This window comes from Rhincodon typus, chromosome 12 (assembly GCF_021869965.1).
Source record: "Rhincodon typus isolate 14 chromosome 12, sRhiTyp1.1, whole genome shotgun sequence".
NCBI lineage: Eukaryota > Metazoa > Chordata > Chondrichthyes > Orectolobiformes > Rhincodontidae > Rhincodon > Rhincodon typus.
Genome location: NC_063343.1, coordinates 45557930 through 45575534, shown reverse-complemented (window position 1 = coordinate 45575534; position 17605 = coordinate 45557930). Strand labels below are relative to the sequence as shown.

The following is a 17605-nucleotide window of genomic DNA, read 5'->3' as shown; positions in this document are numbered from 1 at the left end:
AACAAATAGGACCTGTCATTTAAAAAAAAAACTTGCTCCAGCAGTGAATAAATGCAAATCCTGGATTTACTTTATTTCAGTATATAGAGTGACTCCTCTTACCTGGATGGCTGTAGGGGCAGGACCATTCAGGCTAGTGAAGAGAAAATAAGTCTTAATTTCTTGCCCCCAATCACCTAGATTCCTCGTGAGTAAATGCAAAAGATTAATTGCCAAGTAGCTTGTTGAAGCTTATTCTCTAGGTTAACACAAATGCACAAGCAAAGCATTGGGTTCATGACAGGTAGAAGAAAAAATGTGTTTTTGGGGAAAGGAAGCAGTTTATAGCACACAAAAGAAAATTTATTGTATTTTCAACACGTTAGCAGTTGTGCATCAGAAATAATAACAAAGATAACACTCCCATTACAACGTTTAGTTGTACCTTTGCATTTGAATTGAATACTACAATTGCCAGAACAGGAGGATGATGTAGATATTATGTAAAAGCTGATGATTCAGCCATATCTTGTCTATTCCCCAGGTTTTTAACATAAAAATTGACTGTACAAGAGCAGATATTTGTGTAGTCTGCAACCAGTATTAACAGAGGAGCCAATATTTGTGTAGCATCCTCCAGAGGTACTGTAGTCATACACTGCAGAACCCCCACAAAAAGTACACACATTGCTATGTTGGGTAATAACACTAATATATAATTCATAGCACAAGTATTTTTCTTTGCAAAACTAATGAGATAAAACAAAGCAAATCAGTAACAGGTAAATGTGACTAGAAAACCACACCTACTTGTGGATCAAGTCAGGCTTAGGGCTGTCACACTGAAGTGTAACTATACACTGACTCATCTTGTTCTTTGAACAAGAATTAACAATGTACAGAAACTAGAGAAGTAACAAAGGGTTTATCAAAGTACAATGTCACAGAGACCTGTGAAAGCACAAACAGGAAACAAAAATAGCATAGGTGGTTCTCAACACAGATTGTATATCTAACTTCTGAGTTTTTCTTTAAAACTAAACTTCTAACTTGGAAAAAAAATGTACGAAATGACCAAATAAGCAAGTTACACCTTTTAGGAACAAAATTAAGACAATGTATTTTGAGAGAAAACTTTGGGTTTAATTGGGAAACACAAGTTAAGAAACATCTATTCAAAACTGTGGGCAACAAACTGAAAATGCAGTTTTGTGAAGGGGTGGCACATACACCATGTACCAATCATGGAGTAAAGCAATAGGAAAAATACAAATTGCTGAATCTGAAGTGTCCAAGGAATTGAGGAAAAGTTAAGCACGTCATCTTTTGGGGAAACTATTTACTTTAATTTGCTCAGGCCCTGGACTAATTTGGCCTAACTGTAAAAGTGTTAATTTCATAATTTTCTGTAAGCTACCCAAAATGTTCAAAAAAGGAAGTCTCTTTCTGATTTATCAAGTTCTATATTTATATACCCATGTTGCTTTACCTACTATGCTGACTTTATTTGAAATAAAAGCAGAAAATGCTGAAAATACTTAATAGCTCAGGCAGCACATGAACTGGTTCTGATAAATGCTCATGTAGCTCAAACATACATGACTGTTCTTTCTACAGTGCTACTTAAGATGTTGCAGCATTTTCTATTTTATTTCAGATTTCGTGCAGATGCTCTTCTTACATTATTTGGAATTATCAACAATTGAGTGGGAAAAGTCACCAATAGATCATTCATGAATATAAAACTGAAATATAGTTTATAGGTCTATAATTTACATATTGAAAAAAATCAATAAGCTAAATCTGCAGATGAATTGAAATATTTAATCACCAGGTACCTTGGGAAGAATGCCTCTACTTGCTGGGAAGAAAGGATTTTCAGTACCACAATATTTGTACTTCTAAGTACCTGCTAAACAATTTTAACTTTACTTCAATTGTATTATCCCTTTGGTTTTAAACCACAGCAGAAATTCAAAGCCTGAAAAAAAAAAATCACAATTCTACCAGAAGAAAACAGAAAAGTACAAGACTTTAGGCAAGAATCAATTATTCTTGCCCTCAATATTATGCACTACAATGGGAATGGTGCAGTAACTCAAAATGGTTTTGATTCAAAGACTGCATGCCTTTTTAAATGGTTTTACTATGAAAATTGAATTTTTGTTTTTACAAACAGTGCTGCAAAAGGAATTAAGTTAACTACCAAAGCAAGCTTTGAATTGAAGTTGCCCATTTTAAAAGAAAACCCTTTGAGAACTATACATTCTTAACTCGCAAATCGAGTGAAGTGTTTTTTAAATTATTTAGGTCAGCCACCGCAAAAATTTTTGCATATCTAATACTTTCTTTCAGAAACAGGGTAATGAATTCAAAGATAATCAATACTCAAGTACAGAGAGATGTCACAATAAAATTCAGTAAATTATACAATTTTACGCCTTGTGATGGAGCACAGATGTACTCTAAGGGAGCAATCAACACATGTTGCAACAGTGGCATGGGCAACAAAAGAAAGGTTTTGTTTTAAAAGTACCAATTAAAAGAATTGCTTCTGCTAAAATGCAATGTAGATGCACCTGAATGTGAATTCATTACTACTTTTCACATTGTCATGTCAATAAAAAACACTTGCATACAGATTACACTTTTGTAAATATTTAACTCCAAACAGATAAATTAATCTCAGGATAACGCCAGAATGCACTGAACTGCGGTTTTTCTTGGAGCAAGGAAATAGAATTAACCAATAGTAATGTATGGACCAAAATATTTCTAATAACAATCCTATGATGCAAGTTATATACAGTAGAATTTGCATCAAATTTATAAAAACTGTTAGCAGATAGAACTTTCAACATGACCTATATTTGGGAGTGCAAACAGGAATTCCCTCAGTCTTGGTCTCTAAATATCTTGACACAGGTCCATTGATTAGTTGGAAATACCACTCTCAAGCCAGGAGTATGATCAATATAGGCCCTTGTAAAAGCTGATTAGCACAGCAACAAATTGATTTGCCAGTATCTCTGGCCACAATGACTGACTTCTGTATTGCATTTGCTACTTCATCTTGGTAAGTGCCCAATACAGCACCCATACTGGCATATTGACTTTGCTCTGGTACTGTGTACACAGGGTAGACTGTGATGAGGGCACTGCTGCCCAGTCCATTTCTGCAGGACTGGTGAATTTGAGCCACAGTGTTTAAGAAATCTACAAAATTAAATGGTATATTCAAGCTAAATTAATATAGCTGATACATGTAAATGGGTCCTCCACCATTTTTTTTGCATACTGGAGATCACTGTTGTAGTGCTTTTTTTGTAGACTTCAGCAAGATGACCAGAAAGTAATGTCAAATGTCTCTCTATTCAGGGCTGATAAAACTGGTCAAATTAGATTACATAATTTCCTTTAAGCTCAGAACATGGAAGACAATATTTATTTCAAGCAAAGAGCCGCACAACAGGCAATTTTTCAAAAAGACTGTACACTAAATTTCTTTTGTGTGTTTGTGTTTTTTAAACTTTTCATTAAGCCCAAACATCACAAATACCAGGTGGAAACATACAAATCTCTCCACAAGGCTTTGCTGCATCAACTTTACAGCTGGTGCATGGACTAGGGAACCACAATTTCAACCAACGGCAATAAAGTGTGTAATTTGTTTTTACGCCACATACAACCAGTCTTCACCGGGGGAAAAAGAGACATGTACAGATGAATTTCAAGTGTCTAAGGGATACAATAAATAGTCATAATGACGTTTTGATAATGCGTTCTGTTCTTCAAACCATATCTGGAGAATACAATTTGGTTTTACAACATTGTTTGGACACCTGGCTCAACAAAAAAAAGTGAACAGCAGATTCTTCGGGTTGCTACAGTGGAAAGTATTTGGGATGTACTGATTGTAGGTTTCTCCCCCATTTCCGGGATTATGCTTCAAATTCAAATCCAAGACCAAGTTTATGTCCACCAGCATTAATATTCTTGCCATCCAGCAGGGCTGAAAGGGTTAACTTAATGCCTAAGGAGGAAAATGATAAGCTATATAATAATGATGCATATCTCTCAATGAAACAAACAATGTGAAGAGTAAACTTTTATTCAAATGGTCAAATGCAAAAAATCAATACAACTGCTATAAACTATAAGAAATAGATTGATATGTTGGTTTTACTTATAACATTGATCATTTATTTAATAGCAGGTTAATCCCATTGCTATTATTGCACCCTTACAATCTTTTGTAAATAATACATTGGATTTTTCAAGGGGAGGCAATTACAGTCAGATTGCCTCTCTGTTCCTAAATTTTCCATTAAGACAGAGCTCCACATTTCTAGCAGGAGATTCTAATTATGGCTCCATCAGAAAAGTGGAGTGTACCTGAAATCCAACACATCCCTTGTTGTGCAGGAGAGTTGGATGAAATCAAACAATGCCCACTTTTTAATGGCAGTAATTGCTCTTATCTTATGGCTTAAATGTCCAGGAGCACAAACAACCATACTGCCAGCTCCTGAGAAGGGTTAAGAATGCAACATATCTAAGAGGTAAACAGAAGACGTAATTGGACAGTTTCAATGGCAAATTGTGGAACAGTTTAATACTTAACTAGGAGTTAAACTAGGTATTAAAATCTAACTTTTCCTGAGTAACATTTAGCTTAACTGCAGTGGAACCCTCCAAATTCTGATTTATAAAGATACGCCTAGAGGGTTCCAGGCACAGGGTAATTACCCATGGAATCTTCAATTTCCCAGGCAACTCCCTATGAATTTGCTACGCAAGGAATTCTTCATGGCCTGACACAACTTCCAATTATACTGCAGAAGCAACCATTTGGCTATCGAACAAACCAGGTTAGTGTTTCAAGTTCGACATTCACAAATATACCGTGTGAAGACTGCAGCCTCCACCGCCCCAAAGTGAAAAACTTTTTCTTTCAAACCATTTGCTCAGAATAAACATGGAGGTGAGAAAAGGAGTATTACACATTAGGTTAAAACATCCATGTGTAATGTTATAACTATATGCCAGAATTATGTATTCTTGAAAATGAGACATTAAACATTTTATTCTTCTTCCCTACTTCTCATAGGAGCTAATGCATTTTAGGGCATTTCAGAAGCATGGCCATCGCTCAGCTGCTCCCAATTCTTCACGCCTGAATTTGCACCTTACAAGTGCAATAGCTCCTGTGAGAGGTTGCGGGGGGGGCGGTGGAGGGAGAGAGGTAGAGGAGAAGAGTCATTAAAAAATAAACCCAGAATACAAGAGATTTCTAAGAATAAAATATTTGGATCACTCTTCAATATTGGTTTAGAATACTTGAGAAAGGAATTATTGAACAAGACTACATTTATTTAAAATCAAATGTGGCTCACCTGGTTTTAGCATTTGAGAGTATCCAAGTCCAATGAGACTTGAATTGTTCACTTTAATCTGTTGAAGAAAAGAACAAACTTTTAACAGTTCTTGAAATATCAAAGTAACCATCGCCTTTATTTTATCTACACGATAAACATTTTAGAATGTAAATACATTAAAAACTGTGCTCCCTTCCACCCTCTTGTGCACAAAATGAATGACGTTATTAAATTCATACTCACCGAGCATGTTGCATCCTTATCAATCATGTATTTTGCTGCAATACCAAATCGAGTGTTGCTATTCCCAGCTGTCCAAGCTAGACTGATGCCAGTTTCAAGATTTTCACTGACTTTTTGATAAATAGAGCCTCCAAATTCTGTACCATCATTCCTGTAGTGAGGAACCTGCATGTCATTCCGGACTAACTTATAACATCACCACTTTCAGGAAAATACTAAGCAACAATAACCTAGGCAAACCAAAATTTCCTTTTCTAGATACTTATACATTTCGTTTTAGGCTTCCATAATCATGTGCTGTTACAACAACCTCTTACTTATTGGTCTGTACTATTGTTACTTTGTTACCCAGTCCCTGGAAAATATCGAAGAGCTTAGAGATCTACATGCCCTCTTTCTCTCCCTAAATACAGTTCTCACTCAAAAATATATTTAAACAGTCTGATGATCTTCGATTAAGTGAAAAAAACAGACATACAACATTGCCAAATATCCAGTTTCTTAGCATATCAAGGATTATTTTCAGATGCTCAATAATACTTATTATTACTCCAATTAGTTCACTGGTATATGTATACTGTACTTCAGGGGCTGTAAACATTTTTACGGAAACACCACTTAAGCTCATTCACATTTCTAGAATAATTCAGCGATGGTCATTAACTACTGATCAAGGCTGTGTTTCAAGGCTTGTTCTATTCCTCCCGCTCTCTTGTTTCTGAACCCTAATTCCCAAATCTTCACACTCGATTATTCATTATACTAAACATAAGTTTGACCTTTATGAAATGAAGCTGAGTCAATGCATCTAACCTTGTTGAAATATTTTTCATCTGAAAGTTACAGCATCCCTTACAGTAATAACATCAGCTCAAGTCATTTGATAATATAATGAAGAATTTCATTCCAGAAACCCAAGCTCAAGATATATGCTGACAGCAAAATGAACTACTGAGGGAGCAGCGCACAATTTCAGCTGCTATATTTCCTATGAGACAGCATCAAGGCCCTGTTTCTTTGGATATAAATGATCCCATGGTAAAGATATGATTTAAAAGTTGTGTAAAGTCTTTGTTCCCCTGACATGGAGAACTAAAGATGCATGGTAATTACAAAGGTGGATACTAAAATGATCTCACTATTTATAATTCAACATTGTATTATAGGTTTTAACTTAACAAAAGCTGCACAAATCACTTGAACTGTAATGGGACTTTGGAAACTTGTCATACAGGATGATTTTTTTTCCCCCTAAGACAGGTTATGAAAACAAGATTCCAACTTATATTCTCATTTTTGGGAATGTACTTAGTCTATACATACACATTTGTGTGGAGCTGGAATTCTTCTGTCCTGTAACCAACAGCGAAGTTACTCTGCGAGACCCGAGATTTTGCAGTTTCATAAGTCATCTGATATCCTGCTAACCAGCCATCAAAACCGAACACAAAAGCTCCACGTATAGCAGGCCCAGCAATGTCAAAGTCAACATCAAGTCCCAGGTTGATGTGTTCCCTCTTGTAACCAGTCTTGATTTTTCCACTTTTCTTTCTGTTAAAAATAAAAATAGCAAAACTAATTAAAATTGATCCTATTCATATTACATTCCAAACTATTACTAATTCAATTATTTTTCTCTTTTCAGAAGCACACAAGAAAACAAAGCTTCTGCATGTTATTCCAGATTTTATTCAAGATTAATATTTTGCATTTTTATCAGACCAAGAATTTTAAAAGCATAAAATACTGAGCAGAATATTCAAAACGATTAACACTACTACAAAATGGCAGGATCTGGGTATTCATTCTCGCCATGCTGTTGCAGTACATCCTCCCAGAAGAGAAGCACTGAAGAGATATCTTGGATTGTGTTCATACCACTGATTTGCCACTGGCAGAATATCATTGGCACAGACTGGAAGAATACTATCTAATCAGCTTCTTATTCAGAGACAGTGACAAAACAGGAAGAATAAAATAGTTTTGAAAAGCTAAATATACTTGATTCATGAAAATGATATCTTAAAAGTAATAAAGCTATTGCTGCAAGTTTAGAAAAAGTAATATGTCAATAGTTTTGGATATTTTACTCACCCAGTATTTGGAGAAAATGAGGAGTCAAATCCAATCTTCAAACCTTGCACGAGCTAAAACAGAAAAGTAATGTCTGCATTTTGGCTTAAAAGGGCAAAATGAGATTAAGGTTTGCGATTTTTGCTTAGTTACCTGATCTTCAATGGTAATTTCAGTTCCCAAAGTATTATCAGTGTTCCATTTTTCAGTGAATGTCAGTCCATAATCTGCCCACTTAAACCTTGTTTCCAGACTGCCAGTAACTTTTCCAGTATCCATGTTGGCAGCACCAGAACTCGTGAATTCCTACAACAGAAAATTCTTGTTAAAACACAGAGATCGATTTACAGCACTGACATTAGTGTTTCTACAAGACTCACTTTAGGGGAATATACAATGGAAACTTTCATGGCAGGTTATCACATTGGCTCCAAAAAACGGTCTCTTGCATGCTCCTTTAGCACCGTCAGTCCACACTCAAACATCCTTTGCTCACCTTCATGCGCAGTGAACATTGTAAAGCTATTCTGAAATCACAAGCCAAATTAGGCAATCCTAAAATGAGACAAAATGAATATGCGACTGCAAAAGAAATGGTAACCAAGTGGAACAGCTGACAATCCCACCTCAGCTGACGCCAAATATCATTCTGTACAGGCAGAAACCAAACTACTTTCTATTAATGACACGTGTAACATCAATGTAGACTCAGTCATACAGATGTACAGATGGAAACAGATCCTTTGGTCCAACGTGCCCAGGCCGACCAGATATCCTAAATAAATTCAGTCCCATTTGCCAGCATCTGGCCCGCATCCCTCTAAACTATTCCTATTCATATACCCATCCAGATGCCTTGTAGATGTTGTAACTGTACCAGCATCCACCACGTCCTCTGGCAGCTCATTCCATACACACATCAGCTTCTGTGTGAAAAAGTTGCCCCTTAGGCCCCCTTTAAATCTTTCCCCTCTAACCTTAAACCTATGCCCTCTAGCTTTGACTCCACTACCCTGGGGTGAAGACTTTGTCTATTTACCCTATCCATGCCCCTCATGATTTTATAGACCTCTAAGGTCACCCCTCAGCTTCTGATGCTCCAGGGAAAATAGCTCCAGCCTATTCAGCCTCTCCCTTTGGTTCAAACCCTTCAACCCTAGCAACATTCTTGTAAAGCTTTTTTCAACCTTCTCAAGTTTCACAACATCCTTTCTGTAGCAGGGAGACCAGAATTGCATGCAGTGCTCCAGAAGTAGCCTAACCAATGCCCAGTACAGCTGCAACATGACCTTCCATCTCCTATCCTCAATGCACTGACCAATAAAGGCAAGCATACCAAACAACTTCTTCACTAACCCATCCACCTGCAACTCCACTTTCAAGGACTACGAACCTGCATTCCAAAGGTCTTTGTTCAGCAACACTCCCCAGCATCTTACCATTAAGTGTATAAGGCCTGCCCTGATTTAACTTTACAAAATGCAGCACCTCACATTTATCTTAATTAAACTCCATTTGCCACTCGTCAGCCCAATGGCTCACCTGTTTAAGATCCTTTTGTACTCTGAGGTAATTTTCTTCACTGTCTGCTACATCTCATTTTGGTGTCATCTGCAAACTGACTAACCATACCTAAGTTCACATCCAAATTATTTACGTAAATGACGAAAAGCATAAAACTCAGTTGTTAGCGAGACATGATTTCTCACGCACAAAGCCATGTTGACTATCCCTAATCAGTCCTTGCCTTTCCAAATACATGTAAATCCTGTCCCTCAGGATTCCCTTCCAACAACTGGCTCTCCATCAATTCTTGCTCACCACTCAATAACAGCCAAGTCACAAATATGACAGCACGCCACCTCCCCCTCCCATACCATTTCTAATTGACAATGGCTAGTCACCTCGAAGATCAAGTTTCCTTTGTTGAGAGTATTAAATGCCACCTAGATGGAAAATGCTTTAGCCATAAATTGTGATAGTGTAAAAACTAAACTGACCACCACAGTCACATGTAATCTACAACATGCGAATGCCTGTAGTACTGTTGCCTACTCTGCCACCAGATCTGCAAGCCATTCGATCTCTACAACTCGAAATGTTCCGCCTGAAAAAAACACTATCAATATTCCAACTTCCATACATGTTGAATCTGAAATATATTGAGCATTTCTTATACCCTGGCATACCACCTCTCTCAAAAGGCCACCATTGATGAGAGAATCCAACACCAGAACAATTTCAGTACCTGCAACCAGCAGAGAGATTCCTTACCCCCACCAATTCCCAATGACTCTAGGCTTGCTAGGGCCCCTTGATGCTACACCCGATCAAATGCTATTTTGATGTCAAGGGCAGTCACTCACACCTAACCTTTGGAACTCAGCTCTCTTGTCCACTTTTAAACCAACATCAGTGGCTGAGTGGCCCTAGCAGAACCCACTCGTTGAGTCAAACAAGAATGGCACAGAGTAATTCCTGCCCAGCTACTCACTGCAAGCTTCTAGAATAATAAACCTCTACTAGAACAAAAGAACTGAAGGTCAGAGGTAACTGCTTTGATTCACACTCACCCCCAGGATTGCAGTGCCAACTCAGTCTTCTATAAACCATGGCAGTGTGTTTGGCAAGACAACATATCTGAACGCTTAAAGCAGCTGTTGTCACCACGCTCCTGCACTGCAGTGAGACCCTGATGGTGCATCAGTGACATATGGTATGCTTGAGAATTTCACTAACGAATCCGGAAGATGAAGCAGCGCAATAAGAGGATTGATGATCAAAATTTAATACCCTTTTTGAAGACAACTTTACATGCATTCAGGTAAAACACTTGCAAAGATCAACTTCAATGGACTGGACACTGTTGGGTTGATCCAAAATCATTTATTCCACCAGATCCAACTTTTCCAATAACGTCAAATAAAATGCTACAAAGACACTTTAAAGTTCTCCTTGAAGCACAGCAGCAATGAGACTAATGATTGGGTGAAGATTGCTATCAATTGTTCAAAATAACAATTACTCATCCATATGTTGTGTCATACTTTGAGGCATGATGTCTTTAAAATGAGGCAGAGGGTCAGCAGAGAAAGAAACAAATGAAACAAATTCTGTGCTCCAGATGCTACTATACCGTGGGACTATCCTGTCCTGTGTGTCCAAAGATCTATGGGTCAAGAAATTGCCTGTTCAGTCACATGAAGACCCATGGCAGAAACTTGCTACACCAAACAGACTTCCTTCTTGAATCAAGGGACAGCTGAGGAGAGTTATTAGAATTCCACCATTACACGTTTTAATGTTAAAAGGAGATGGCCAGACTTTTGTACCAGCTGAATGGAGGCATGAATCATGGACTGGTAATGGGAAGAGTATAAAAATTAAACAAAATGCTTTCACCTTCATTCAAATTCATCATAAAATGCGAATAAAAGGTGAATCATAAGCAATCTCATGGTTGGAAATTGTAACTACCCATTCCCTAAACTATGTGTTTGCCAGATTACCAGTTGGTAGATGTAATAATCAGTCAAGTAAAAATGTCAACATTAATATGGAAAAGTCTTCAGTTGAATTAAAAAAAAAAATTCAAAGTGGATAAAATAATGCAGTACATTCATAATGGCTAGTTGTTTAAGCTTTTCCTATTGTTTGTGCTTTCAGTCTGGACATCTGTTAAGTGAGCAGTTAGATTGCAGATATGGTACTTAAAACAGTTCTGGCGTCAGTTTGCTTGGGGAGTTAACAGTATTGCAGTTGTAATTTAACTGCCTACTCATTTTACAACTGGATGACTTCCTGTTACACAGCTGGTCTGTTTGCTAAGAGTTATGGGCTATTCAACAGTTTCCAACTTATGTAAAGAGGCTTGCAGGTTTGCAATGGAGATTATGCGTGAGATGCTGATACAGATGACTGGACAGTGTGGGTGGATGGTGCAGGATGCGAAGTTGATTTTTGGATTAAAGTCTAGAAGGTGAGTAGAACTGGTTTCAAAAACAAAAAAATTGCTTTAGATCACAGTGAAGCTGACGAGAGAAACTGGAGAATATGGTTCAAATTAAAAGTCATTGTCCTGAAATGTTAACTTTCTCTCTCCACAGATGGTACCAAACCTGCTAGTTATTTCCAATTATGTTTTGTTTTTATTTATCATTGGATAAACTTTTGTGTTTTTCACTCATAGAAGCAAAAAGCAGTTTGTTTTCTTCCATTTGTCTAGAACCCATAAATAAAGAGGTCTTTGGCGTTTGCTGGCAGTATCTGATCAGGTTTAATTTTCAGGTACGCTATGGTAATATAGTTTAAATTTAAAGACAGACATCCAATTAAGAATATTACCAAAGTCACTACTGTCCAGACATAAGAGAGGGCAAAGGGAGTTTCTTCAGTTAGAATGTTCAGTTCTAAATTAGAAACTTATTAAATGACAAAGAAACACAAATCAAAAACGGACTTTAAAAAAACTGAAAAATTTGAATGGTTTGAGAAAACAAACTACTCAAAGAAATTGTGAAAGCAACCTTATTTTACATGCGTTTCTATGTCAAGTACAACTGGATGCTAACAATACTGCATCTGGAAGAAGAAAAAAGTTCACTTAAAAAGTAGATGTTTTGCTAGTCACCATCATTACAAGACCGAATGTTACACAGTTCTGACAACTGCATTTATTAAACGGACATGAGGTAAGTTTGGGAATAGAAAAACCCTCCATATACATCAACTATGCAGTATCAAGAAAAGTTTCTCAGAAATGACAACTTAAAAATCAATCATAATTGGAACGAAACCTTTAATTATTAACAGAAGATTCAGATTAAACATACAAATCGTTATTTTGTGATGCCACTCACCACAAGTTACCTGGGTGAAAGTGGATTGGCATCATGGACTGAGATGGATCAATGCCTTCTTAAAACCTTTGAGTTCCTTCACACTCACATGCAAGTAGAGTGAGAAGCGGTGGACGTCTGACAGTAAAATTAGATAATCCAAATGTTTCCCTCCGTCCCTTCCCTTCCTTCCAAAAAAAAATATACTGGGAAAACTTACTGAAGACATGCTGTACTCCATAATTTGTATCTCTCTTGTTTCTCTACCGAGGCCCTCTCCGATTCCTTCTTGTCCATGACACACCCCACCTATTGTGACTTAACTATGATCACTCAAATCATGGCTCTGTTGTTAGCTGACGCTATCAGTGGTCTGTCTCTTCAGGTACTGTCCCCCTCCTTCAAATCTTGTCAACACCATTCACTTCAAAAGGCTAATCCATGACCCCTCTGATTCTTGCAAACTGCCACCCACTCCTAACGTCAATTTTTCCTCTAAAGCGCTTAAATACGTTGTCATCTCCCAAAGCCGTGCTCATGTTTTCTAGAGTTGTGGGTTTGAATCACTCCAAGTTCAGTCCTGACGTAGTACTGAAATGGTTCTGATCAAAGTCATAAAAGATTGTGTTGTTGTGACAAAGGTAAACTACCCTTATTTGTGCTTCTCAAACTGTCTGTAACCTTTGACATGGACTTAACACCATCCTGCTCCTCCTATATCTTTCTCCACTATTATTCAGCAGCAGGAGACTACACTTGGCTTATATCAAGCATCTATTTAATCAGAGCCATAGAGTCATTTGCATTGGCTTTTTTACTCACTCTGGCAGCATTACTTCTGATGCCTCCAAGGATCTATCCTTAGCTCCCTCCCATTTCTCATCCACATGCTGCCCCCACCCCTGTGACATCTGGAAATGCATCAATTTCCATATACAAGTTGTTAACACCTAGCTCTAACTCCCGAACATTGTTCTCACCCCTTACGCTGCTTATAAAATTGTCAGACAGCTTGTCCACATCCAATTCTGGATCAGCAGAAATTTCCTATAAATAAAATAAATAAATATTGGGAAGCCAATGTCTTTGGTCCCCACTCCAAACTCCTTTCCCCAGCCATTGATAGACATTTGTCAAGGACCCATTTATGAGGCTTAACCAGGCAGTTTTAATCCGGTGTCCTACTCAACAGTGAAATAAGGTTTCAACCACATATCTATTGCATAACAATGATCAGTTTCATTTCCACAGCATCAACCAACTTCACCCTGCTTCAACTTATCTATCATCATTGAAATTATCATTTATATCTTTGTCACTCTAGACTTGACAATTGCAAAATGCTCCTGGCTGCTTGCCCACATTCCCTTTCCATAAATTTGATGTCACACAAACATCTAGTGCAAATTGTGTAGCATGTACTGCTTTTATTTGTTTACAGAATGTAAACATCACTTTCTAGACCAACATTTATTGCCTGTCCTTAAGTGACCTTGAGAATACGGTGACAAGCTACCTTCTTGAACCACTGCAACCAGTGGGGTATGGATGAAATGCTGTCTGGGCATTCCAAGATTTTGATGCAGTGACAATGAAGGCAGAGAGATATTCCCAAGTGAAAACAGCATGTAGCTTGAAGGAGAATTTGAAGTTGATGGTGTTTTACTGCACCTGCCACCTGTCGATCTGAGTGGCAGCGGTCTTGACTTTGGAAGATGCTGGGGAGGTACTGACATTTTGGTCAAGTAACTAGTAATCCAGAGGTTCAGGTTAATGTTTTGGGATCCAAATGGGTGACATGGATTCAAATCCTACCACACCAACTGGTGGAATGTAAATTTAATAAATAAATTTAGAATTAAAATTTAGTCTTTTGGGACCACAAAACTGAAGTCATTGTCATTAAAAACCGTCTGGTTCACCAACATCTTTTAGGCAAGAAAATCTGCTGTCTTCACCTGGTCTGATCTACAAATAACATGGTTGACTCTAAAACAAGTAAGCCACTCAGTTATATCAAACTACTTTTCTGCATTGCTTTTGCACATTCTTGCAATGCTGGAGTAGCAAATAGATTGAAACTGTATTCTTGTAGATGGGCAGCTGATAGATCTTGAAGAGATATGCAACAAGTAATGCTTGAAATCTGTGCTTGGGCCATACAAACTCATAATTGAACTCTTAGCATCCAATCCTATTCTGATGAATCTGAATTGCTCCCCCTCCAAGTGCAATATATCCTCCTCAAACTATACAGTATTCTGAACAAAAAGACAATTTCCTAGATGTAGTCTGAACAGAACTTCACATAAGATTAGCATGATATCCACCCCTTTGCAACTGGCCGTAAGTCACAATTGAACAAAAGTATAAATAGTTCATAGGTGAATTCATTGGGAAACCTTTCCTCTCATTCTCCTCAATAAGTCAATGAGTCAAACAACCAGGTGTATTATATTCTCTGAATTAAAATGGCAACACTATTCTAGTAACACACTAGGCTGAAAGGTTAATGTAGGGCTTTCTACAGTAAGGGTTGCGACTCTAAGTGGAGGTGCGAGCATACATCTTGAAGTCAAAGCGCCGAGGCGACAATGGCTAGTGTAGTGCTCCGACCAAGTTCTAAAAGCAGTACACCTGCTCTCAAGTGCCACTCAGGATCATGGGAATTTTCAAACCTCAAAATACATTAACAGAGGAAAATGTTTGGGAAGCACTGGATTAATGATTACCAGGATGATACTGAAGAAAGATTTAACACAATCGGCAGAAATAGAATGAGATTCCCAATATTTTTGTTGTGATACTTACCAGTCCATTTTCCGACTTGGTTTTCAAGTCAAGTTTTATTAAACCAAATCCTATCAAGAGATCAAAGATAATTTCTTTAAGATGCTCAGTTTTCACTAATTAAACTTATTTTTAGTTGTATAGCTACATTACGAGTTGAAAATTTAACAATTAAGTGACATCAAAACTTCAATAAATTATAGCTAAAATCTAAGCATAATAAATCACATGATATTTAAACAATAGCTCAATACAGAATATTCTTTGCCATCAACTTACACACAGCCACATCAAGATTTGGACAAGTGTATTGACAGCTAATGTTTTAACTATGAAAACTGCATTTCGGTACACAGAGCTGCTTCACATGATGAAAATGATCAGTGTATTCTGCAAAATCAATCTCAGAAGTTACGCCAAAAATAATTACAGTACACTGCATTTCATTATGCAACTGAATTTAGTAACGGCGTACAGTAAAGTGCAATGGTCAACACCCTGCTTTTCACAGTGTAAAGACGTATTCACAAACTTAAGAAACAACCAGTTACAGATAATTGCTCCCAAAAACAGCGCCATTCTTTTAAATATTGAATTCCTTACCATAGCCTTTGGTAAAGACATCTCTGGCTGCTTTACCAAGATCTGCATAAGTTGGTGGAATTTCCATTTTATCTGGAATAAAGAACAAAATTGTGATGCTCACCTCCGTGACCTAACACGCTTAACCATATATTTGTCAGCTACAATAACATGCTTATACATACTTTCACAATTACAATCCAAACTTGTTATTCATTATCTACCAATAGCTGCTTTTTGAAATTTGCTTGCCTTTGATTATGTCAAGGCACCATTGTAAACAGTATAATACAAGGCCTTCTATCAAATCCAGTAGTACAAACTCCATTAAATCAACTATTAAAAAGTGGTGGTATCCATAAAGTTCAAGTCAACATTCCCAAAAAATAATGCATTTTGATTTGCCACATGGTACAATTTTGCTGCAGTCCTGTTGTCAGCTAGTATGTGATATAAATATTATATATATTGTTACTTCCCTATTGACTGAAAGTTTTATTTCCCAGAAATAATCTAAGGTAATATGAAGTGCTTCCATAACAAGAATTAATATTATATATCCCACGAACAGTAATAAATTAACACAAGACAAAATGAAATAACACTTTGCAGATTTTCTTTAAAAAAGTTCTTTATATTGATATCAAGTCTATAACAAGATTTTGATTTCATGTGTACAGTGTAAACTACTTGTTTAAACATTACCTGAACCCAATCGACTAGGTATGTTAAAATTAAGACAAAGATGAAGGGGTGGAGAAGCAAACTGCAACCATCTGGAATTTGTGGGGAATTGCCAGGAATGGACAATGAATCTCCGAGGAATTGCTGCAGCAGGCCAGGAGAATTCTGCAATTTAAATATTCCACTAACAATAATTGTCCCCATTCTGCAACACCACTGGCTGTCACCACAGAGAAGCCCTAGTTCAATCAATTCACAACACTGCACAAAGAGCTATCCTGTTTCCCTGGATAGCAAGTAATGGAAATTGGTGTGTGAGCCACAGAGGCAGTGAGGAAAGCTGCAGGTCTCGGATATGCATATTCAAGACTCAAGGGGCAGTGACAGTGGACTGGACAACAAGGGAGGATCAGAACTGGGGAATGGGGAAATTGGGGCCGAGAGTCAGGGATAGAACAAAGGGAAAGCAGAAAACTGGGGGGAAAAGGTGTTTGGGAGATTGGAGCCCTTGCAGGCAGGGGAGATTTAGACAGGGGGGAAATTGAGGAACGGAATTGGTTTGAGACTTCATATTGCTAAACGAGGAACAACATCAACTTACTATGTCGAACTGACAGGAGGACAGAAACATCTAGAAATGGGGCAGGGGGACAGAAACTTGGGAATTTGACTGGTCGTAAATAGTTTGTCTTCAATCATTCGTAAGATGTGGGTGTCACTGGCTAGGCTAGCAAGTAAACATATTCCAAATTACCTCGTTAAAAATCAACTACATTGCTATGGTCTGAAGTCACACATCTACTCAACCAGGTAAGGATGGCATATTTCCTCCCGTAAATGACATTAAGTTTTTAAAACTCATACCCCCAGACCAGTAGCCTGGATTCTCATTATTAGTCCAGTGGCATTAAATACAAAGCCACCACATCAAATAGTAAATGATATTGTTTTTTGCATGAGAGGTAGATGGAGACAAGACGGAGGACTCTCACCGGATGAGAGAAGAACTTTGGGATGTTTCATCACAGATGGCAGCTG

At 37.6% G+C, this 17605-nt stretch overlaps 1 protein-coding gene across 3 annotated transcripts in view; it reads right to left on the bottom strand.

Moving 5' to 3' along the window:
• Positions 1-1100: 1100 nt before the first annotated feature.
• The window catches only part of LOC109928316 (voltage-dependent anion channel 1), a 31807-nt gene continuing 15302 nt past the window's right edge, over positions 1101-17605 (bottom strand). For all 3 annotated transcript variants that reach the window (XM_020528301.2, XM_048603395.1, XM_048603396.1), the window contains 8 exons: positions 15905-15976; positions 15323-15372; positions 7827-7979; positions 7695-7747; positions 6924-7151; positions 5601-5751; positions 5376-5433; positions 1101-4012 (listed from right to left, as the gene is read on the bottom strand). In XM_020528301.2, coding sequence (XP_020383890.1) covers positions 3921-4012; positions 5376-5433; positions 5601-5751; positions 6924-7151; positions 7695-7747; positions 7827-7979; positions 15323-15372; positions 15905-15971 — 852 coding nt within the window. In that variant the 5' untranslated portion in view covers positions 15972-15976 and the 3' untranslated portion in view covers positions 1101-3920. The remainder of the gene's footprint in view (positions 4013-5375; positions 5434-5600; positions 5752-6923; positions 7152-7694; positions 7748-7826; positions 7980-15322; positions 15373-15904; positions 15977-17605) is intronic.